Source organism: Nomia melanderi, chromosome 3 (genome assembly GCF_051020985.1).
Source record: "Nomia melanderi isolate GNS246 chromosome 3, iyNomMela1, whole genome shotgun sequence".
Lineage (NCBI taxonomy): Eukaryota > Metazoa > Arthropoda > Insecta > Hymenoptera > Halictidae > Nomia > Nomia melanderi.
Genome location: NC_135001.1, coordinates 21635573 through 21660193, shown reverse-complemented (window position 1 = coordinate 21660193; position 24621 = coordinate 21635573). Strand labels below are relative to the sequence as shown.

General features: G+C 42.0%; 1 protein-coding gene across 8 annotated transcripts in view; it reads left to right on the top strand.

The window, feature by feature from the left end:
• CASK (peripheral plasma membrane protein CASK) overlaps positions 1 to 24621 on the top strand; it is a 296314-nt gene that overhangs the window by 29294 nt on the left and 242399 nt on the right. For all 8 annotated transcript variants that reach the window (XM_031981919.2, XM_031981917.2, XM_031981916.2 and 5 more), the window contains 5 exons: positions 4058 to 4233; positions 4731 to 4853; positions 6269 to 6458; positions 6895 to 7016; positions 8524 to 8703. In XM_031981919.2, coding sequence (XP_031837779.1) covers positions 4058 to 4233; positions 4731 to 4853; positions 6269 to 6458; positions 6895 to 7016; positions 8524 to 8703 — 791 coding nt within the window. The remainder of the gene's footprint in view (positions 1 to 4057; positions 4234 to 4730; positions 4854 to 6268; positions 6459 to 6894; positions 7017 to 8523; positions 8704 to 24621) is intronic.

Genomic DNA, 24621 nt, shown 5'->3' with positions numbered 1-24621 from the left:
GTCGCGCGGCGTTGCTCGCGATACCTGTTACAGGTCAGAGAATCCGGACAATTTATATTATTACGTTGACCCCTTCAGGTCTGCCGGCGATCAGTTGTCACGGTGAAAATTGCCGTGCGGTTTTCATTCATTTGTGTACGTGTCGGCAAATATTTAGAAAGACATTTTCTCGTATTCCGTCGTTTCCTTCGAAGGCACGTTAAACAATGTGAGAAATACACCCTTTTATTCCTCTTAGTGTTGTTTATTTCAGAAACATGATTATTCTTTCAAATGTTTCAGAAATTTTTCTATAATCGTTATTTAACCCTTTGCACTCCGTAGGCGCCTCTCAGTCGTCAGTTACTATCACAGCGGAATTATAAAGTTTGATATTCAATATTAATTTTTGTGCAACGTATCCATATGTGGCGTATTGAAAGAAATCAGTTTCGTTCAATTTACGTGATTTCTCCGTCAAGTCAGCTTGAAAGAATGTCGTTGGTACCTTTTTAGAAAATGTTGAGTAGTTCTAATGAGAAACTTGTGGAGTGCAAAGGGTTAATCCATAAAAATAAGAATTTTTGTGATCTTTCCCTGAAGCATGACCTTGGAACAGGTAACACGATTCAACTTGATCGTAATTTTCCGTTGTATCTTTCGTGTGCCTTCCGTTGGAACTTTTCTTGGTAAGGTATGCTTATCGATGATAAATTTTAATCACATTTCTTTCGGATTTTTGATTAAATTTATTTTAACTTTATTACGTCTACTTTCTATTCCGTTTGGAGATGTGCTCTAGGGATGGATATATTACTGTCACTTTTTTAAAGCGGCACAGTATATAATTCGTGTACATACAAACGTCGCGGAGAAGTATTTCTCATTGAAACGTTTTGTACGTAACAAACCCTTCAATTTTTTCCTTGTTTGCTCTATGTCTACGTTTTGAAAATTGCCCGATTGTTGGGCTTGTTTGTGTCGTCATTGTTCGTAGCGGTAGACTAGCCTGTCTCTGTATGTCTCTGTGTATCTCTGTGTATCTTTTTGTATTTGTCCGCCGTTTATTGTTCGTGACGGTTTATTGTGCGAAACACTATTCATGTAAGCAACAGAAATTCGAAAATGTTCCGTACACACAGAATGTCGATATACATAAACTATCTATGATGCATAACCATACAGACACACACAGCTGGTTGATATTCCTTGGGAAATGTCAGTCTTCTTTGGGGATGCGAGATACGTGATATGTATCACATACAAATGAAATAATTTTAAGCAGTTTTTCGTATTTCATTATTCGGAAGTGTATTTAATTCCATATTTTTGTAATTATTTCGAAGTACGAGACAAAGTTTGAATATAAACAGACACGTATTGGAAACGCCATTTTAGTTTCATTAATTGGGAATTACTAAGAAATTGCAGAATTATGAATTGCTTGTGAATGAAACTCGTTTTATATTCACAATGTAAAATCGAACGGAATGTAATTACTGAAACGAAACTCATTTTCATGTTTTAGTACCTTCTTTATTAAATGAAATTTATTCGTTGAACGTAGCGTTCCTTAAAAAGTTGGAAAAATATATTCAGTGTTAACGTCTGCAATCTGAAGTTAATGAAGAGCTGAAAAATGTAATTAAAAATATTTAACTGCACAAATGGTTACACGATTCACTGATTAACACGGTTTTGCAATATGTGCTACCATGTATGTGCATGTATATACTTCTGTTACACATTGCACTGCGATTTCATTTCTCAACGATTAAAACAACTCTCCACCGTTACATTCGGACCCTTATTTTCAAGAATTCAATTACCGAGTCTTGGTTTTTACTTTGTTGCACAATATTGCAAAAATTGTTCTCACACTGTGAATGATTCGCAAGCGGTTCAACGTGTGTTTAACATTTTGTACTTGTGTTTCACCCTATACATTTCGTACTGAATGCGTATATTAATTATATCGATTTTCAGTTTTTTTACATATCGACGTTAAACGGGGCGTTAAAACTTTTAACAAATCACTCATTTTAATTGGGAATTAATCCTGGTTATCATGTATAAAGACTTCCTAATGTAAAACACATTTGCATAATTATTTGTACCCATGTTTCTCCAAACAATTTATACCCATTTCATACAGAGTACTTAATCAGAAGTTGTACTTGGAATTATTATTTTTACGCCCAAGATAAAATTGATTATACAAATTATTCAATCTAATACCGTGTAATCTTTCAAGATTCGAAATTATTTATATCACAATATTATCAAAATGCCACTTAATAATATCGACAATCTGAATTGCGCAAAGAGATAAATGGTTATCGCTGATGAAAATTTAATATGTGATTTATTTCGTTTAATCAGTTTTTCTCTAAATCCTTAGAACTCAGGAATGATCACGGAGCATCATTCTGTCACTCCGTACATTCTACTCATTCGTAACACCACACAGTGTGTTGTAACCGGTGATCCAACCGGCAGGTTTTCCTACACGAAAAAATAAATCAGAAACATAACATAACATATTTTCAGTTGCCACTTTATTTATCAGAGAATTAACACTAAAACTACCGAGTACTTCAACTGACTTTGAAAATTTCGCTATAGAAACTCCAAGAGTGCATCTGTTCAGACTTTAATTGATTTACAATTCAATTTGCGTAGTGCTAGATGAATCTCTTTACCAATTTCTCAGAGAAACATTTGTTACCTTTCTAATAATTGCAAAAAGACATCAGGCATGGCTCATTTGACCCCTCTGGTAGTTTTAGTGTTAAACAGGGAGATTTGGAGGTCACACTTGCATTTGACTGTCTCGTGACTGTACACAGTCCAATCTATAATTACCTTGAATCTTCAAAACAAAAACAAAAAACAAATGAAAATTATAAAATAAAACCTTATTCGAAATCTACTATTAAAAGAATAAAATTGATCCTGCGAAAGCTCCTAGTGGCAGTTAGCCAATTACAGGTGCGCTCGACGGATTTTCAATGTGGATTTTCTTGAAAAAATCTCACTCCGTTCATTCGACTCCGTTTTTGCATATATAGCAATTTTCCAGGCATTGTCCGCCGTTACTCATTCGGGTCAGTCAAGTGCACGCGTACCGTGGAAACTTCCAATTTTATTTTCCACGGAAAGGTTGCTCCTCGAATTAAGAAATTCCATTCTACGTATGCGAATTATTTTTCCGTGTGGAATCCAGGTGCGCGACGCAACGACGATTGTCACGTCGCGCCGGCTGCGAAAACGTTTCGCGCGTCACGCCGTTTTCCGCTTTTAGCCTTGACAAACGCATCTGCCCCAGCCCCTCTTGCTCCCCTTTTGATAAGTGTTTATCTGCGTGTACTTCCGTAAATTCTTGTGCAGCTTCGTGACACGTTCCCTGTGAACTCTAATCAGCCGTTTTACACGTTTCTATGTTTTCTCCATATTCGATTAGTGCGCAATAATTCACGAAACACGTACACATCTACACATACATACATCCATACATACAAACATGCATATATCATATGCTCGTAAGAATGTCCTAGATGAGCTGATGCGTTCTCTTTAACACTTGAATGTTGATCATCCGTCTCGCATTTACATTCCATTACATCCGATTGTTGGCAAACAAACAAACAAACACACACACACATACACGCGCTCAAAGCTCGATCCAGTCGATCCGCTGTTCACGGATTTCTTCGTGGACGCGAAGAATTCCTTTTTCTTTCATTTCCGAAAAAAAAACAAAGTATGCTTTCGATCGATAGACGAAACGGAGAGTGCCACGCCGGGACGTGATTTTCGCGTTTCCGGTCACCGATATACCGCAACGGACGGCGAGGAGTTTCTCGGTCCCCGAGCTTCTCTCGCCCCTAAACTCGTGGCAACTGACAAACTCTCTCTCCTCTCTACCGGCCGGTCACGAACTTTCTTCGCGAACGTAAACGATCGACTGCGAACTCACGAAGCAATCACTGACGCCTCGCTTCAAGTCCGTCTTCCCCCATCCTCGAGCAACGATCGCTTTCCTTGCCGCGGCTTGATGATGTTCTTGGTCGTCCAGGTCGTGTCGGGTGCCCGCACTTCATGGCGCCGGAAGTGATCCAGCGAAAACAATACGGGAAGCCCGGTGACGTCTGGTCAGCCGGCGTGCTGCTTCACGTGTTACTGACCGGCACGCTGCCGTTCGTCGGATCGCAGGACAGACTGCGCGAGGCGATCTGTGCAGGACGAGTACAGGTGGGAAAACAATCGTGTCTTACTGCCGTTTCGTTCGTTTCACGTTGCACAGGGCGTTTTCATTGTTCCGATCGTTCGTGCAGCTGTTGAAAGAAGCACGAGCACGTTTGCTAGTAATAAGATAAATAAATTGATATTTATGACAGAAAAATTGAATAGAAATGTAGAGATAATGTATGTATTAATCATTATTAAAAGAATTAGCAAACGGATTGTGAACAAATCTTGAAACGGTCTTTGATCATTGTAAACGTCATTTCAGGATCGACGTGTTTCTGTACATTTTTGTGTCGACAAGAAGTAGATATATTTTTTAAACGGCTTTGAATATCGCAGACGAAAGTACGTTGATTTTTGTTAAAATTGTAGATTTTGTTATTGGAATGTAAATAGATTCAGTTTCAATTAGACAGGACGTTTGCGAGATGTAATCTTGCCAGGTTTGTTAATTGTATTTTTCTTCCGGACGGTTAACGAACAATTCCTGAAATTTCCAGATGAATTCGCCGCTCTGGGACTCCATTAGCGAGCCCGCAAAGGACCTCATCCAAAGAATGCTCACGACAGACGTAAATCACAGGATTACCATTCAGGAAGTCCTCAACCACAAATGGCTCAGAGTAAGTCACATTCTACGAAACGTCGGACGTGACTGAGGATAAATCTAGTTTGCCCTATATTTACGTGTCACGCGCTCATTTCACGAAAACGTTACTCCTATCCCGGTTCGAAACGAGATACACGGTCCAATTTCTCGTTTAATCGCGCCGCTAAGCCCATGGTTGTCCTTCGTAACGTGACTCCGTCTTCCGGCGGATTTAATTGAAAATTTTCGGCGAGAACCGAGCCGCGAGCGAACCTCCGAATCCGAGAAAAATAAAATAGCCGTCGGCGATCTCTCGCTGGAAGTTCGGTCGCCCGCCGTTTCTCTGGACGTTTCGATTCGGTGGTTCGGCGCGATTAGAACGCGGGCTGGGCCGGTTTAGAGGGACGACGATTATTCAACGTGCAACTGGTACGCTGGCATCGGCGCTGCACGTACAGGCGTTCACGTTAACAATTTCCACTTTGCGGATGCTACAAGCGTATCTGCTTTCTTTTTATATCGTATCAGCCTTTCGATAAACGGCCTCATTTTCTGTTATTATATCCGGCGAATGTGCGTGCGCATGTGCCGGCCGTATGGTGCGATAAAGTGAGAATACACCTATGCGGCAGCCGCGGTTAGCCAGTGACCTAAGGTAGTGAAGCTTGGAATCACCCCATATATCGATGCAATATACACGTGCAACTGGGCTATCGATCGCTATAGCAGGGGCAAAGTTCCATCGGTTAATGAAAATAACTGTACCGGTGTATATTTTTCCCTGTGCCAGTTACAGTTTTTTGAACGCGACCGTGCACGCCCGCTGAACCCCAACAGGCTCCATGAACGCCTGCATAATGGTCATTCCCGTGGACGTTAAAAAGAAGTTGTCTGTCGCATCGGCTCGCCGCGCATGAATTCTTTATTGCTTGTGTCTGACGGGAAATGCCGCCCTCACGACCGATAAAATCTTTTCGTGCCCGGTAATTCCCGCGATGAATGATCAATGCCCGCGCAGCCGTAAATTCTATGGGGAAATCAAATCGGATCTCTAATGGAAGGAACAATGCTGTCCTTGCGGTTCGCGAACGCGTATGGATACGAGTATTCTCTTTTATGAAATATCACGTCGGAATAGGTACATTCTTTCTTCGAGGAAAGAAGCGAGATCACTCTCCAGTGGAATTCGATTTTCATCGTTCAACTTTTACCGTCGGTTCATGAAAGGGAAACTATCGCGTTCAGGTTCGCTGGCGCTGGAAATTTTCTATTCTCAGATGAATGTAATCGTTCTGTCGTTGTAGACGGATTTCGTAGAATAGCCTCGGTTCGGCGAAAGATCGTTTAGTAAGCTCGTCACGTGATCACGTTGAAACATTCTGTTACGTGGTTCGTATCATCGAACGCAGAAGTTGCACGCTTGGTAAATGAACTCTGTTGCACTTGCAGGATCGTGACAAGGGCGTGGCCCGAATACATTTAGCCGAAACTATAGAAGAGCTTAAGAAATTCAATGCGAGGCGAAAGTTGAAGGAGGCTGTAAAGGGGGTGGTAACGTCGTCGAGATGGCACACCGGCTACTCGGAAGTTAATGGCGATAGTTTTTTCGATGTAGGGGATGATAAATACACGACTTCAGGTACGAACGTCTCAGTGAAATATTACCGTTCGGGTATATTACTATTCGTGTCCGCGCGCATTCAGGGAAAAGGACTGAACAGCCAGTAAACGCTCGCACGTAGTTACGTGGGTTCGGATGAACTAATTTTAAATGATCTTAAAGAAACTTTACGTAACGCTTTAACCTTTCGAAAGTGCTACGAATGTATTGATTTTTTCAGATAGTTTGAAATCCACTGTCTGTAAGTCCTTCTTCCTGTTCACTATTTACAATACTTACTTCATTAAAACACCGGATGTCCGTGTCGTTTTTCAAACATTGAGTAAACCGTCTTGTCGGTAACGTATTGTCAAGCGTGAAAGATTATTCATCGATGAAACTATAGTTAATTTTAAATGCGTTTTTTGGAATTCATATTGCGTAATCATGTTACACGAGTGAAATTATGTTTTAGGTCCTGTAGCTGATATTTTAGACTCTCTAGACGATATTGAGCTACTTCAAGAGGGTGGAAGACTGACACGCTACGACATTCTCGACGCGATCCACGACCATCGCCTTCGAGCGTCTTTACAGGTACGCGCGTGCATAAAAGTGGCATTGTTTTATTCTCCACAGTAATTTCTTTTATTCAACTATTCGACTATATATTATTCGTTTGCTCAGCGTACGAAGTGCAGTATTCAATTCATTCGCTTCAATCGTAGGAACCATATTCTTCATTTTCACGTATTTCCCAGTTTAGCATCTCTCCCAACATCTCACGCCGAGATATTTCCAAAAAATTAACATTATTACAATAATCGCAGCTACAGTATCATACCTCCTCCGCAGATGTTAACTTCACTCGCTCGTGCCTTGCGTCGATAACGTACCGACGTCGCAGTCTCGTGGATCACCCCCTGAATTAACATTCGACGCTAACTGCCGGAACTCCAGTTTCGAGTTTCACGTTCATCGCAACGAATATTCCCGAATATTTTTTCATCGCTCCTATGCGATTTCCATTTCTCGACGAGTTTTCCAAAAGTGGTGAACCGTCCTCTCGCAGCGCGGCGCCACCGTTGGTTTCTCTCACCCCTCGAGTTGGTCCCGGCGTGCTCTCGCCTCGCCCCATTCCGGGAATCATTATGTTTTTATCCTGAGGGAAGAGGCACGGGCTCCGATCCCGACGGGGAAAAGGGCGCAAGCGCTCAGCTCTCGCCCGTCAAGATGGCCGACGTGCTATTGTGGTAAACAAAATGCCGCACTGGATCGCGGCGTCGCTAGGACCCAGTGTCGACCGTATAGATGTGTCTGTGCGTCTCCTTTGTGCCGCCTGAACGGTCACGTGGGCTCGCGTGAAGCCACGTGCCACGAATAATGACGAGTAGATGCCAGAGCAAAATGCGGCTCTGCCAGCTGATTTTTTTCGGCGAGGCCGAATTGGCCGGCGACCTCCTCGAGATCGCGGGTATCTTGGTGAGTAGTCCTGGATCGCTCTCGATTCCCCCCCCCTTTCGCCGCGAACAATGCCGTCGCGCGACATTCAACCCCGCGAGTTGCTCAACCTGACACGATAGGACATCTGAAGGTCCCGCAATGAACTATCGCGTTTCACCCCGCGAATACGATTATTTCGAGGGGCGCGCTACCGTGATTTTCGTCGCCCCCATCGCATCCGCGAGCGGTTAGTAAAACAGAACAGCGATGGTTCTTCGAAAGTTGGTTTTACCGGAAATCTGTTGGTTCCTGTCTCATCGGACGTACAGAATTTCTTGGCGCGCACATTTCTCTCACAGCTTCATCTTTGGAGGGTGAAATAGGGAAATTACTGTATACGATAATAAAATGTTATATTTTATACTTGTTACACTTGCTTCTTTTACACTTTTTTACACTGAATGTAATGACGATCTGGGAATACGTAGATGTCAACGCTGTTTAGTTGTGTTTAATAGCATTTTTCTAGATTGTATTTATTCTTATGGAAACTGTGCTTCGTCGGATACTGAGTTAAATAAGAAAATTCATAAATTGAAACACAAGATATAATGTGTACTATTTGTTAATGGGATGGAATAATTCATAACTCTTTTTTCAGCTTTACGATATGATCTCGACTCGAGTTCCAACACCATGTCGAGCGCCGCAGGCAGACGCGGTGCAACGTGCACGGGAAGTCGAGGAACTTTTACGAGAAATAGAGCACTCAGCAATACGAAACATCGATAGAGCCGATCTCAGGGAGCTTCACGAGCTTCTGGTCCAGCCGCATATGAGGGTGAGTCTTTGAGCAATTTGTTCGATTAATTTTTATCAACTTCTAGAGAAATCATTCGCAATAATGGGTGCTTAACAGCGGCATGGTATTATGAATAAAAATGAATTATCTTTGATACCGAAGTTACACAGTTCTCCATGATGGGAACTTTGTAAACATGCCTAGGTATGCCATTTCTAAATCGGGAAGACACTTTTGTATGCGTAAAACAACCATACAGTTGATCGTCTAAGACTATACACTGCGGAGAATAAATATGGGTATAATTTATACAGAATGATAACAACTTTTAAGCACAAAATCATACACAAAGGTGATTGATCGTATCGCCCAAACGCTGTAATTGATAAATATTTGGTAATACGTTGTAATTACTAAGCGACAGGTACCATGCGTCTTTGTGAATTAGTTCAGGATTTAAATTTGTATAAGAATTCCAGTAATTACAGTTCAGGGAAAGACAGCAAATAAAACGACACCGTGGTATATTAATTGAATATAAAAGTAACCTTAATATTTGTCACCAGAATTGTAAGAAAAGATTTATATAGAATGAGGGAAACAACAAGTCCTAGAAACATATTTCCAACTGAACTTTCATTTAGAAACAAAACAAAATTCAAAATTTCTCAAGCACATGACTTTCGCATATGACCAACATGTCCGACCATTCTCAGCTAACTGTACTCGCAACAAACATCCACGATAGTATTATCTTCTTTATTCTTCTTTTATACGACTATCTCTTATCTATGATCTTGCATTATCCCAATTCATTAAATAAACAACAGCATATTGTTAGCTATATCCAGAAATACTAATACTAATGGAAATAGTCAATGATAAATCAGACACAGGAACCAAGTCATCCCGAAATACGTTTGATCCTCGAAAATCTTCGCATTCAAAACAAATAAATTCATAAGAAAAACTCGTGTTTCTCTTCGAATCGATTTTTCCACGTAAACTCACCTCTGCCTCAACATTTCAAATTTCAACCGAAGCCCGTAAAAACTCAACGCAAACTTCGCGTGTCTTCAGCGTTGCTCTAATTTTCCATCGGATTCAAGGAAGTTCAAACAACAAGAATCCCATCAACGATTACATAAACTTACGGTACACCCTACTTTTCCAAACAATTGAAACTTTTAAATGAGATCCGACCGTCGATCGGTTAACCCCCGGATAGCACAAATCACTCCGAAAACGCGGTGGAAAATTGGTGATCACCGGGAAACCACTTGCGATCCTATCAATCCCCATTTTCGAGGGTATCGATGCGTCCGCCCGATACATTCGCGGCGGTGTACGCGATCGCGTCCCTCTTATTTTTCGACGTGGTCGGGCGGTAGTATATTTACCGCGGTGTTTGACATTGCCCGTGATACACCGTAAATAGGGTGCAGAAATGTAGGTCGATCGTTAAAATTCTCATTTAAAAATTCCGTAGCTGTAGCGAGAGGAACACGTAAAGAGGGGAAAAGACCGTACGAAAGAGCGGCGAAAGGGGGAGGACGGAGCGTCGGCGCGGGAGGGAGAGAAGGGTGGCGGGAAAAAGGTGGACTAAAAGTGCCGCGGAGAGAGCGATGTTACCGTTGAAAAGGGACCGGTTCTGATAGCCGAATGGATATCCACAATCCCTCCACCTGAAACCGACTTATTAATTTTTTTTCCCTTTCGCCCGGCCGCTCTAGACGTTCATTGTCTCCGACTCCCGTTCCGCGGAGGAATCACGTCGTCCGATTTACGTCCGGCAGTTCAGCTCTGATGAAACGTGTAATCAGTCCGCGTTTCCGCGAGGGACGTCGCCCGTTACACGTTCGAAATTTTCGGGGCATCGATACGACGACCTACTCCAATTACGGAGGAGATAATGAAGAATCGCGGCGCGTCGAGGTGCGGATGTTCAGCTCGTTAACACTGGAACTACCGTACCAGTCAGAATGACTGGTTTCGATTGTTTCGTTTCGCGATGATTGATACCTTCGAAGCATTGAATATTCGAAATGATTTTGAAAATAAATAGCTTCATTTGAGTACTGTAATGAGAATTATCTATTGTTACAATTTTTATGGGAATTGCATATCAATCGAATTAAATGCTCGGTAGTTCTAGTGTTAAAGGAAACTTGATGCATTCTAAATATTTTACTATTTTAATCCCTAACTATGCTACGTTTTCCGAATTTTTTCTAACGCTAGAACTACCGTACCAGTCAGAATGACTGGTTTCGATTTTTTTAGCAATTATTGATATCTTCGAACCATTGAGTCTTCGAATTGTTATATTGTTATAAGTTTTATATGGATTACGTATCAATCGTATTAAATAGTAGTTCTAGTGTTAAAGATAGGATTTAATATTCTTTAGTTTCACCAGCAGTGCTCGTTAAATAAGAGAACAAAATTCTAACGAACGCTGATCGAAATATTGATACTTTCAAGGTTACCAGCAATTTTTCATCTTGACTGGTACGACTGATTCTCTCGCTTCTGAAGCTCCGCTGTATGGACACAATGGATCATGTATCCTTTCATTTTACGCACGTAGATTACCGTAATTATGACATTGTTAATCAATGCAGTTCACTGATCCATTCGACGCGATAGCTTTCAAACCGGGAAAATCAGCCGCTTTAACTGGGACAGAGAAATTGTTTGTGACTTTGAAAATATCTATTTTTCTGTTTATGCTTATTACAACTTTCTTCTTTTGTTTAGCGAACAGTATCTATTGTTACAATACTTGATTCTTTTTTTAAGTTGAAAAGAAGGTTATCCTATTGTATTCTTAATTTGGTCTCCGAGCGTCGCACGTGTCCAATTATAAGCAGCCAGTACCATCGGTTCTTTCTAATTCCGCGCGGATCGTCTCGTCAGAAATTATGGATACCACGGCTAAGTTTAAGACGTCCGGAATTAACACGGATCGTGCGATATTTATCTATTCGATATCTGGAAACGGGCAGCTGCGGTTTCGTTGGTAATTTTAAACTTTAGTTTCTGCGGTCTCCGTGGACTCCGTCGTGATTTGGGTTAAGCGGGATCCGGATAAATCGAATTGAACATTTTTGTAGATAGATTGTTAGTAGAAAATAAGTTTACACTTACAAGACCCAAAATATTTACCAAATCCCAGGAAATATGGAGGACCGCGTTTCATTTCAACAGAGGAACTAAGAAATCTGTTTCCTTACGCATTTAAACATATTTACCGTGCATTTTCATAATATCAACGAGTTAGATCCACATTTTGATTCTCGCAAACAATGTTCTTTCAATTCGTGTTTGTCTATTTAAAAAACCGATAATATTTGTGAGTTACACAATTTTCATGGATACCTTTCCACGCAGGACGTGACGCGACAGCAATTTGTTCAATTTTCTTTGTCGTTGGTTGGCTTCACACTCGCATACCTCGAAACTTCAATGAATTTTATTTGAGCGAATAGTACGCTCGAATTTTTTTATTTTAAAACAAACGTCAAATTACATATTTGTAATCGAAATCTCGCCCGAAGGGATATCGAAGCTCTGCTTCCCCGTGAAATTCTTAAACGAATCAATTGCATTTGTTCAATGAATGAAATTTCGCTAGGATACCATAAAAATTAGTTGCAGTTCCTGATAATCCTAGATCACTTAAAATTCTGTTGCACCGAACATTGAGTATATGTCAGACCGTGCCGGTGACGTTCTCGTTTTATAGGGTGATCCTTAAAGTAAGCACACGCGGGCTCAGCGGTCGCGTATCACGTGCACCGTTTACGTAAGCTTTTCCACCGAATGCTGCGTGTCGCGTGTATATGACTCGCGCGTCCCGGCAACGACACTAGAAAGGAAATGTTTGTCAACAGTCCTCGAACTGTTGCGTCAGATGTGTCCTGAATGTTCGATAGTGTTTACAATCGATCCGTCGAATTGAAGACCTTCCAGACAGAGCCGCGCGAACACCGGAGGAGTTCCGCGAGAGACCTAAACTCCTCGCCTGACACTTGTTTACCGGAAAACAGAGTGGCTCGCGAACTCCGCGCGATTATTCCGGCGAATGAACGGGGAGCTTTCGTTTTCTATCTACACACCGCGTAAAAGATTAAGGGATTGAAAACGACGGAAATCCATACAAGTGGCACGCCGTTTTATATTTCCAGCGGTTTGTGGATGTTTTTACGCGAGGAGTTTTATGAATGGCTTTACTTACCGCGCTGAATCGTGGAAAAAAGTAGAATCCGCTGAATTTTATTCAACCGTTGTAGCAATGGTGTCCAATCTCGCGTTTTTTCACAATGTTTATGTTTCCGTGACTTAATGAAAGTAAAAGCGAACGAGGACAGTGTAACCTCTATGCTTATTTAATCGGTTTATGTGAAAAAGTATTTTCAATTTTGAACGTGGTCGACAGAGGATACAATTTTCTTCGCAAGTTTCCGTGTTAATTGCATTTTTAACCTTGTTAGGTACGTTTTTGATCCAGTCTTCACTTTTCCATTTATTCACCGAAATTGTGGCAGCGTAAAATTACATTGTAACTGCATTTATTACAGCATAAATCGCTTCAGATCGTTATTATCTTCTTTTCTGTCTACATCCGCGAAACTTTTCACGGTGGAAAACTTACTGTTTACGGATTCATATATGTGCCACGCATTTCCCTTTGCAATCCTTTCATTTACACGCCCCTTTCGCGCACGTCAACGCTAAAAACAAATCTGGTCTCCGTTGTTTTTAAGTAGAAAAACAAATTTCACTTCAGCAAGGTAAAATCTACCGAGGTATGCATTATTCTTTTGTTGAACGACACTCTATCATCTTTCAAAGTATTTATTCGTAACGTTTGTTCGCCTGTCGTAAGATAAACGTCGCGTCGAGAAGAAAAATAAGACTTTTCGGTCCGATATTTTCCCTCGCGACTAACTTCTGTCCGCGCGTCCTTAGTCCAAGTATCGTCAATGAACACGAAATCACCGAAGAAAAAAAGTCCAGAGAGAACCGTATGCTTTCTCACGGAGGATCACCCGGGTTTTCGCCAATTAGATTGCGGGGAATCGCCGCTGGCAACGAAACGATTCAGCGGTTCCGTTTTCTTACCATATACTGGCTGCTTCAAAATATGCGGTATATGTGGTGAAACGGTGGTTAGGGAAATAAGACAATGCTTGCAAACTGTGAAGTTAATAGTTATCCTAATAGATCTTTTCAATCAAAATTGATTTTCTAGTTTCGGATTTCTTCCACTCAACGCGTTAACCCTTTGCGGATGTCAACGCTTCGCCAAGATCATTCATATTTCGAATACTGAGTTGCGGATGAATGATTTAATAACTCAAATAGCAAGGGATCAGTGCATAGTTTTTTTTCTATTATTTAAGCATCCGTTATGTAATTTGGCCGAATCTGCTGAAGGTTTCGTGTCTTTCATGAATGATTTAACAACTAAAATAGCAAGGGATCAGTGCATAGTTTTCTTTTCTATTATTTAAGCATCCTTTACGTAATTCGGTCGAATCTGCTGAAGGTTTCGTGTCTTTTATGAATGATTTAATAACTCAAATAGCAAGGGATCAGTGCATAGTTTTCTTTTCTATTATTTAAGCATCCTTTACGTAATTTGGCCGAATCTGCTGAAGGTTTCGTGTCCTTTGAAGTATCTTCGTCCGCAAAGGGTTAAACTCCACGTGCATTCGTCCTTCCATTTTATTTTATTGCGCGCAGAACCAGAGGTTTCTCCAAATTCCACAGTTAACTGGTTAAAGGGGCGGGCCATCTCTCCCGACTTACCCTGTTCTGGAACACCCTGTACAGTGGAGTGCCACGTTTACAGTCTACGGGCGGAGGTTCCTCGCACTCCGGTTGTCCCTTCTTGTTCTTCTTGTTCTTGAAGCCGGCATCGGCCAATATTGATCATTAGCCGGGAAGCCACGATTTTAGGTCGGTTCCGAGCCACCGGTTCCACCGGACGGGACGCGACCGTCTCCTGGACACGGCGGCCACCCTATCAAGCACACCGACCCGCCGCGCAGTTTGACTGTGGTGATCCGGGGCGAATCGGACCGTCCTCCTCTATGGCGCAACCATTGACCTTTCCGCTTCCACGGCACGGGCACACATAACGTGACATCCACCCGGAGGGAGGGGCGCGGCGTTCTCGTTCACTCTGTGCACGCATCTGTGCATGTACCAACGATCCTTGCTCTCGTTGCCTCCGAGGCACACGTTACGAGCAAGCCAAGAATCGTCGAGGCATCGTATTGCAGGAAGCTTTTATTTCAGCTTTGACTCATACGCCGCGTAAAGCTGCTTTTACTGTGTACAGGAGTTTCCGATTTTCATTTCTTTACGGAGAAGTGTATTAACGCATTGCGTACCGGCTAGTTTTCAGAAAACTGAATTCATGGCAATTTTCACTGTTAACTTGTATCACTATACATAGAAAAACTCAGGTATATTGTTATATAATGTATGTTAAATAGATAATCGATTCGAATGAAATTTTATATTTTCTTCAATGCTGTGGTAATTAGCGAAGTTGCATAGCTAAGTGTCTTTATATAAACGAGATTTCTCGTTACCGGTACGCAATGCGTTAACACTAGGTTTACGGGCGTTTGTTGTACACTTCATTCTATTATTCCTGAAAGCAAATCGAATTACTATAATTCACGCAATTAACCCTTTGCGGACGAAGATTCCTTGAAATGTACAGAACCTTCAACAGATGAAGCTGAATTGTATATTAATTGCTTAAATAGCGATAACAGGAATTACATGCTAATCTCTCGTTGTCCGAGTAATTAAATCATTTGCCTGCGACTTAGTCTTCCAAATATACTTAGTCGCAAATCGATTAGCTACGGTGTTCGATAATACGAATGTATTAATATTATTTTTGTGAAACAGAATCAATGAGCGGTGTAAGAGGAGAGCTGTTCGGGCTGACCTTAATTGAGAAGTGTGTAATCAGATGCTTATATCTGATCGGATAATTATTTTATTCAAAGGCTGCGAAGGCTGAGTGTTTTCGATGAGATATGTAGATTCCAGTTTTTATTTTAGTACAGTATAAATCTGTCCTTTTTCTGATACAATTCAAGTAATCTAGTTTGCTTTACTGTCCTTTTAATTGGAGTTTTAGATATTTTTCGAAGCAGCAACTCACCTAATGTAATTTAGTCTTCTATGGGTGAAAGGCAGTGCTTCATAAACCATATAAGTAAAGCAATAGTCAATGTTTCGTTCGCTTCAGGTGTACAAAGTATCGTTTCCAACGGATCGAGCGATTTATTGATCTCATTTGCAACAAAGTGCGGCTCGCCAAATGCGCGCCTCCATTAGTGGTTTTTCCGACTTATATTAATATTAGTGGGCATTCACGATGATGTAGTGTTATTCGCTTTCTCTAATGACAGAAACTGATAGCTGTATGGTGGCAGGGTCGACAGGGTACAAATAGCCCTACCATGAGCGTTTATTGCAAGTAGAAACAACAAGTTCTAGTCGGACGCATTAGTCAAATCGCGCAGAACTGCATGCAGACCCGATGAAATTTCAGACTAATGTTTTCCCGCGAGGAGTTCTCGTACAGGAAAGATTCCGTTTCAAGTTTTTCGTTTCCCGTAACACGTCGGACCGCTCCTCTTATTTTCCCTCCAGCCTGTACCCGGAAAGAGAACCTCAAACACAATTCTAGCCGGTGCACGACGTTCATTCGAGTCTGTAAATGAATTTACAGAAGCTGCAGTCTGAAAAAGGACAGATTTACTTACCTCGTGAAATCAGATCTCAAATAAAATCTTCGACGAGGCTGATTAATCCCTGGAAGAAGATCGAGCTCTGCCCTAAAAGCCTGAATAACGTTATCGATGAAATAGGGGCACTTAATCACGCTGAAACTTATTCAATTCAATTCCAAATCTTCACCGCGCGTCTGACTGGAAATAAAGCAAGCAATTACACTGGAACTACTGCCCTGTCGAGATGATCGATCTCGGCTCTCCCGTTTCACAATTACCGAAGGCGCAAAAACGTTAATACCCGCTGTTATTCAAGCAAATCGGTATCTTTCACGCGATACTCCTCGCGTCGCGCGGAAATTAAAGGAAAAATCTACTCTCAATTTTTCTGAAGCAGTTACATATCAACCTTAAATACCCGCCGATCCCAACGTAAAACTCCTTACTGTATCAAACCTCACACGGCCAACGTCTCGATAAACAGTGCAATACCGCGATCCTACGGGAATGATACGTATCTCCCAGCGACATCGGGACAAGACAAAAATCTATATCCCGAATATCCCGTGCCAGTGCTCGACTCTTTCTCTTCGGCTCATAATTCGCGGTGACCCACATGTCAGCGGGTGCGGGGCGGCCAGCATGGTGCAACAATAATTTCCCCGAGAACCCGATCCCGACGATCGCGTACCGCAAACGGAACCAGCACCGCGGAGTTGGGTCACGATTGATTCACGGCTACATCCTTTCGATCTGCTGCCGAAACGATGGATCCGGAGCAATCGGTAGCTGCTGGCGTTGGTACTGCGAAAACGTCGGACCGACGCGGGAGCTGCCGCCGCCGCCGTTGCCGCCGCCGCTGCTGCTGCTGCTGCTGCTGCTGCTGCTAGTCGTGTCACGCGCTAGATGAGGGTGGTAGGGAGGTTGCCGGAAAGAGGGAAAGAGAGGCGAAGCGAGCCGCATCGAAAGCCAGGGAGAGAGAGCGCGAGGGAGAAAGAGAAACGATACCGAAGGAGCCGAAAGGGTGAGGAGGGAGGACGCTCTGGCTGCGAGGGAAGGGGTGAGACCGGCCGGGGGGTGGTGGCGGGCTTCGAGGGTACGAAAGCTAGTATGCCGCAGAATGTAGATCGCGAGCGACGCGTTCCGCTACCCTTAATCCACGGCAACCGTCGACCGTTTTCGCGTTGCTCCGGGGTCAATCGCGTCGCTGGAACACGTGGAGGGATGATTGCGGTTCAGTGAGAGTTGTTCTCGCGGTCACCTGACCAGGGAGACGTCCCGGCCGGGCGCGGACCCGCGTAACGCGGTTAGCGGCCGTTTTCGAACGGAAAACCCGCTGATTTCGGGCTCCGCGCGCGGACTGTAAACAGCCGGCGAGCTCGCCGACGAGGGAGAAGCGGCGGACGCGACCTCCCGCAACCCTTGTGACGCATTCTCGCGCGAGCACGCACGTATACACACAGTGGCGCCGCCGAATATCGTCGCGGACGGATCGTTCGCGTGTGCGGTGTGTTGTTCCACGGAAAGTGACGATACGACGAGCGGAGACGCGCTGCCGACGTGGCCGCGCCGGGGAAACGTGTCTCTGGAAGCTGGCGTGTTGACCCCGGTTTAAGGAAGAGAGACGCTCTCTCTCTCTCTCTCTCTGTGTCTCTCTCTATTTTGACCCCTCGTCAACCCCCCCATTCCGCACGCTTCGCCCTTCCATTTACGAGGTCTTTGCTCCTCCCAGCTCGGACATGTATTTTTGATGAACGGTCAGATTGAGCCGAGACTCGGGAGACACGGACCGTTCCACGGTGCTGGTTCCGGTGGCCCGCTACTCTTGCAGTGGGTTAGTTTCGCTTCGTTCACGGCGAACGATTCGATGGAGACGGTTCGCTGGTAGACGGCGATGAGAAAATGCCAGTGCCGGAGTAAATTGAATATAGTTCACGGGATTTTCTTCGGTCGTTAAAACTTTCGGATTGTATCCTCGGGTTTGTATCCGGCTGTTCGCGGTGGCCTCGGCTGCTCTTTAGGCGCACCTAAATGTTTCGGTTGTTGTGCACCTGGGGCGGGGAGAGGAAGTTTAATGGGCTAACGACGCCGATGGGACGTTACGGTTTTCGAATTTGAAATTGCCGTGGGAACTTGAGAGTTCTTTTTAATCAGTTAACTGTGACGAGTATACATGTCTTAAAACTCTTGGTGCTGACTTTTTCAACGGTGGATTGTTTATTTTTTGAGACGAACGTGTAATTCTTCGTTTCGATTTAGTTTTTTGTTAGGATAGATTTTAAGTATTTGGCCTACATTTGAGTATACACTTAATTCTTTGATTTTATTGCGAGAATGAGAGATTTTTTTGGAGTAATGGAAATAGATAGGGCTTTGGAATAGAATAGTATTTTTTTCGTTTAATGTTTCTTCGTGTAATATTTTCTGCGTGCTTTTTTTGTGGTGTTCGTTACAGCTTGTAGCCTCTTTTGTGTATTTTCGGCCAATTCGACTTTTAATACTTATCGAGGAAACGTTTGCTCCTGCTGTCCTACTTCCTGAGTTCTGGTTGTTAGTGTAGGAACTTGAAGAGGTATACTCGCGTGGAATAACTCACGAAATCCCAGTAAGATTAAGATCTAGCGATTACGATAGCCGCAGAAGTTGTTCCACTTTTTCCGGCAAGTAAGAAGGATGGAACTTTTGAAGTATTTCTGGGGTTGTTATTCTATTGGACAATAAACTTTCTCGAGCACATTTCCCTTTTTGCTGACTGCTATATTTCAAGTTACAATATTGATATACTCTATCAGACATTCTATATTTTTTAACTCTGAAATTTCGGATGAAAATATTCGTACAGAAATTACTTCATTGATTATGATGTAATGTTTATTTATATAATTTTAACAGATTCAACTAATGATTGATTAATCATAAATATTACAGCTCAAACTGTTTCCGTTGTTAAAACAAATGTTTTTAGTCACAGGGACGTGGACAGTGTCAATATGCGTGTCGAAGATCTCGTGTGGTATTCCTACACGATAACAGAAAAGAAAGGAGGTGAAAAAGGAAAATGCAAAAGTCAGAAGGGAGAGTAACAGTGTCATTGCAATATACCGTAGGTTCGTTTGTAGCGTACAGTGACGCAAATATTGGTTGGTTCGGACGAAAACCGAGGCTGTTGATTAGCTGGGAGGGGACACGTTACTGGGCTGGCTCCGTATTTTAGAGCCTAGAGAGTTTTCAAACAAACTCGGCCTCGCAAAATATCGCGCGCGCGCTAATTTCGTTGACACTGGCAACCGTGCGTGAATTGCTTTCAGTCTTTAACCCCGAAGAATTGGGAACCTGGTTCGTATGCAGACTATCTCGTCATGAAATTCATTTGTTTCAATAGTCATCTTCTTTGTCGACACTTTCTAAAACTTTTTGCAAGAATATAAAGTTTACTAATTCATGGAAAGAGTAAATCTTGCTTCACGTTCTTTAACCCCTTGCCCTACAACGAGTGAGACTCGTGAAGATTTTCAACATGATTCAACAAATATATATTACTCAGTTTATTTGAATTCAAAGTAATTATTCCTCTGTAATCAACTATTATACTTAACACTAGAACTACCGTACCAGTGAAAATGACTGGTTTCGATTTTTTGGCAATTATTGATATCTTCGAAGCATTGAATATTCAAAATGATTTTGAAAATAAATAGCTTCATTTGAGTACTATAACGAATGTCTGAAGAAACTAATAATAATGTATTGTCACAATTTTTATGGGAATTGCATATTAATCGTATTAAATGCTCGGTAGTTCTAGTGATAAATTAAATATAGGCATAACATATGCTTAGAATTCTCCTCTTTTTCCAATAAATTATTAATGACAAAGTAGCCATATCGATCAGAGTTGAGAATATCGATTCTATACATTGTCATACTCCTCCAGAAAAATGGATACATATGAATTAGCACTTATTCGTTTCGTTCAAATCAAAGCCGGCACAAGTCACCAAAATCTACCATCAAACCATAGAATTCTTTCAAATTCTATAAAAATTACAGTTCGCCCTAAAACCCCAAGAATATACTCTCGATCGATTGAATCTTCATCGCTCTGATTTCCCTTCTTCCTCGAAGGCTGGGAACACCGGAACGAGCGGAGTCGAGCTGAAAAAGACAAAATCATAGCGAGAAATTCCACGAAACGAACTTATCAATGTTTCACCTGAAATACTGCGGCGGTTGAGCGTTAATAAATTTAGCGTTGATGGATCGAAAACCGATATTTCAGCGGGTGTCTCGCGTAGCCTAACCGTGTTCCTCTTCAGCCGCTGCGGTTCCTTCCGATTGCCATCGCGAGCGGCGCGCCGCTCCTCGTCGTAATCAGTTCATCTAACCGCTTGTAAGTGGCTCTTTTCTATCATCCGATCTTTAGCCCTCGTACTCGTCAGCCGAACGACGTAAACTTCGTATCGCGGACAGGTTGTCTGACTCAGCTATTAAGGACCTGGCCTTCCCCCGCAGCGCTCCTTATTCCAGTGAAAGCCGGATACGGGGAGCCGGAAGCCGAGATATATTGGACACTTCGCACAATCGTCTTGTATCTTAAAAGGTCTCGGCAATATCTTATCTCTTTCATCGGCCTCGCTATCGGCCACGATCGATAGTCCTCCTAAGGGCGATCGGTTCAAGAGAGTGCTCGCGGGATTTGCGTGTCTCTCGAACCGTTCCGATCTAAACGCCACTCTCGAAGAATACTGGGACACCTGAACGTTATACACGGTTCGTCCAATAAGTATCGGGACTGAAGTCATAAAAAAATATTTAATGCAAATATCTGTATATGGGTTATTGTACAGTTTATTCTATTGTTCCTAGGGAAGTTGATATTCGTTCATTTCGAGTGAGACTCGTGAAGATTTTCAACATGATTCAACAAATATATATATTACTGAGTTCATTCGAATTCAAAGTAAATATTGTTCCTCTGTAATCAACTATTATACTCGAAAGGAAATATAGGCATAACATATGCTTAGAATTTTTCTCTTTTTCCAATAAGTTAATAATGACAAAGTAGCCGTATCGATCAAACTTGTAAAAGAAATCATAGGCCAATGGTAGTAGCAAACATTATGCCTTTGTAATCAACTATTATACTTAAAAGGTAATATAGGCATAACATATGCTTAGAATTTTTCTATTTTTCCAATAAGTTAACAATGACAAAGTAGCCGTATCGATCCGAGTTGAGAAAGAAATCATAGGCTAAGTTAACGCAGAATTTTATGGCACAACGCTGCTCGATTTCTCGCCGCATCTTGGATCTCGACGCGTGCACCAAACACGCTTCCAGATCTGCCGGATCTTCACACTCCAAAGTAAAGGAAACAAAAGAACTTATCCTAGCATACCTAACATCACCCCCATAAATTGAGCCCCTTGAAACCGCCCTCCACCCTCTGCTGGAAAAAATCAGTCCCGATACTTATTGGACAAACCATGTAGATCGACATACTCTGTACGTCGATCCTTCTGGTGAAATGAATTTTTTTAATTATTTACTAATTCCCTTATCGTACTTCGCGAGTTCTTATACCATTGTACGTATTTCCTTGCACGAAATTAACATTTTCTGGAGAAATCCTTCGTACGCTTTCTTCGTACGCGATTCATTATCGAAAACAATGCCAGCAGTGGCGGAACAGGTTCGTACATCTTTCTCCTCGGGACAAAAGGAAAACGAATTTTTCTGAAATATAGTCGGGCCATTGTTTACAATGTAATGAAGTTTCGAGGTAAGGGTTGCCTTTATTCCATGCTCATTAGAGATTCTGTTTCTACCGTTACCGCGGCTACCTAGGAGCGTCCTTTATTTTTGAGCGCAACCTACACGTGTTGGCCTGCGCGAGGCAGAGTAATTGTCATGGTTAAAATAATGAAGCCGAATTATTCAGACGTGGATTTCTTCGGGAGACCTTGAACAAAAAGTCTGGTGAAATAATAGATTCCGTTTCTTTGTGAATACTCACGTCACTGGAAGAATTCGATGTTCTCGCGTTGGTATCGAATCATCAGGAAATCAACGTCGGGGAAATATTAAATACCATTCGTTCGAATGCTCTTTATTATTAACTCTCCCGAACGTTTCGTACCTGGACTATTACCAACATTCGAACTATTCTTTTGAATATTGTTTCTTTTTATGCGCGGCACGTTGATTTAAACTTCGTCCATTTCGGATTGCAATTTCCAGCGCGGCAAGACAAAAGAAAAATACAATCATTGGAAAAAAGTTACTGTAAAACAAAGTTCGCTGTTCCGGAGAATAGTGTGACCCGACTGGTTAATAAACGCGGCTCGCCGTTTATTTGTTTCCAGGTTAGGGGTCGTAGAACATTTATTTACGAGGGCTTTTAAAAAAAACCGCGCTCGCTGGCAGTCCAATCGGCACGCGAGACGTATTGAAATATGGAATTTAATATTGTTTGCTAAAACTACGAAATATAGGATTTTCGATCGAATCTAATATCCTCGCAAGGAACGACGGGCAACATGTCGAGCATATGCTGCAGGGAACGGGGGATTACGCTGAATCGAAGAAACATACGTAACCGAAACTCGTATCAGTTTTCCATTCGTATTTACAATTTTTTTGACCCTCTGTGGGCTGAATTTTTGTTCATCATTATAACAGAATCTATGCAGTACAAAGTAATAAATATCCACATATGAGTACGAATTAAGAATGTATTCGATAGTTTCAATAATTTCATCGAACGAATATATTTCGTAACTTTCAAGTTACAAGTACAAAAGTTGAAGTTAACTTATTACTTAATTTTATAATTTTAAAAAGGTGCCAATATACTGATATGTGACTTCAAAGTTACGCGAGCCTACAGAGGGTTAAATAACATTTACATCTAATAATCCTAGCGATGCATTTGTAATTCTTCTCTAATTACCTAATTGTGCGTATTTTCGTTGAATTGTCGCTAAATTTTAGTCGACGTAAACGAATTTCCTTCAATTTTACCGAACGAATGAAAACAATTCAAGCTACACGTCTCTGTTTTTTCTTCTCATATTTACATACGTTGTAAATGCACGAGATTTGCAATTCGAATAATCACTGGCGTTAACAATTTCATTGCTCGAGTTTCACTTGTTTTTCCGTTATCGTTTTTGTCACATTATTCATTACCTGTGCCCCGTCTGCTCCGCCATAAGTTCGCGTCGGTTGTGTCAGAAAGGAACGGCGGCCAGTAAATTCCGACAGATTTCTATTTAACGTTCTTGTTTCGTTTCGGGAAATACTGCACGTCTCTAAAGTTTGGGAAACATTTTTTGCATCATTTGTATGCCGGAGCGCCCGGTCGCACGGCGGAGCCAAACTAACGGACAAACTAACTGCGGGGTGCGTTTACATTGTCGTAGACCACTGTGGCACGTTCAAATCTCTTGGAACGGACCCCATCATTTACGTACTGAGAGTTACTCTCGTGGCTGATACCGCTACGTAACTAGCCTAATTTGTATCTGTACTTGACGAAGGAAACGAAACGTGTATAACAAAAGAGGGAGGAATTGTATTTCATGCTATTTACTATTTCACTACTTTATCAGGAATATTAACTCTCTGCGGACGAAGATTCTTTGAAATACATAAAACCTTCAGTAGATGAAGCTAAATGATACATCAATTGCTTAAATAATAGGAAATAGGGTGTCTTCTTTTTGTAATTATCAGAAAGGTAACAAATGTTTCTCGGAGAAATTATGAATGAAATTCATTTAGCACTACGCAAATTGAATTGTAAATCAATTAAAGTCTGAACAGAACACTCTTGGAGTTTCTATAGCGAAATTTTCAAAAGTCAATCGAAGTGCTCGGTAGTTTTAGTGTTAATCGCGCAATATAAAAATCGACATAAAGCGAAACGAACGAAAGAACATGTAGAATTGTAAATCGTTTCTTGAAACTGGCAATTCTACCGAGCGTGGCGCGTTTAACGTTAAAGAGGCAACATTAGCATGATAAAGTTCCTTGTCCCTTCATCTCGTCCGGCGAGGCGGAAACGGCCGGGCGAACGTTTCTCGCGTTACTCCGCCTTGAAAATCCCGAAAATACATACTAACGATACTTTAGTCCCGCCGCGGGAACTCCATACTCAGACAGGTTGTTTCAAGTGCAAGT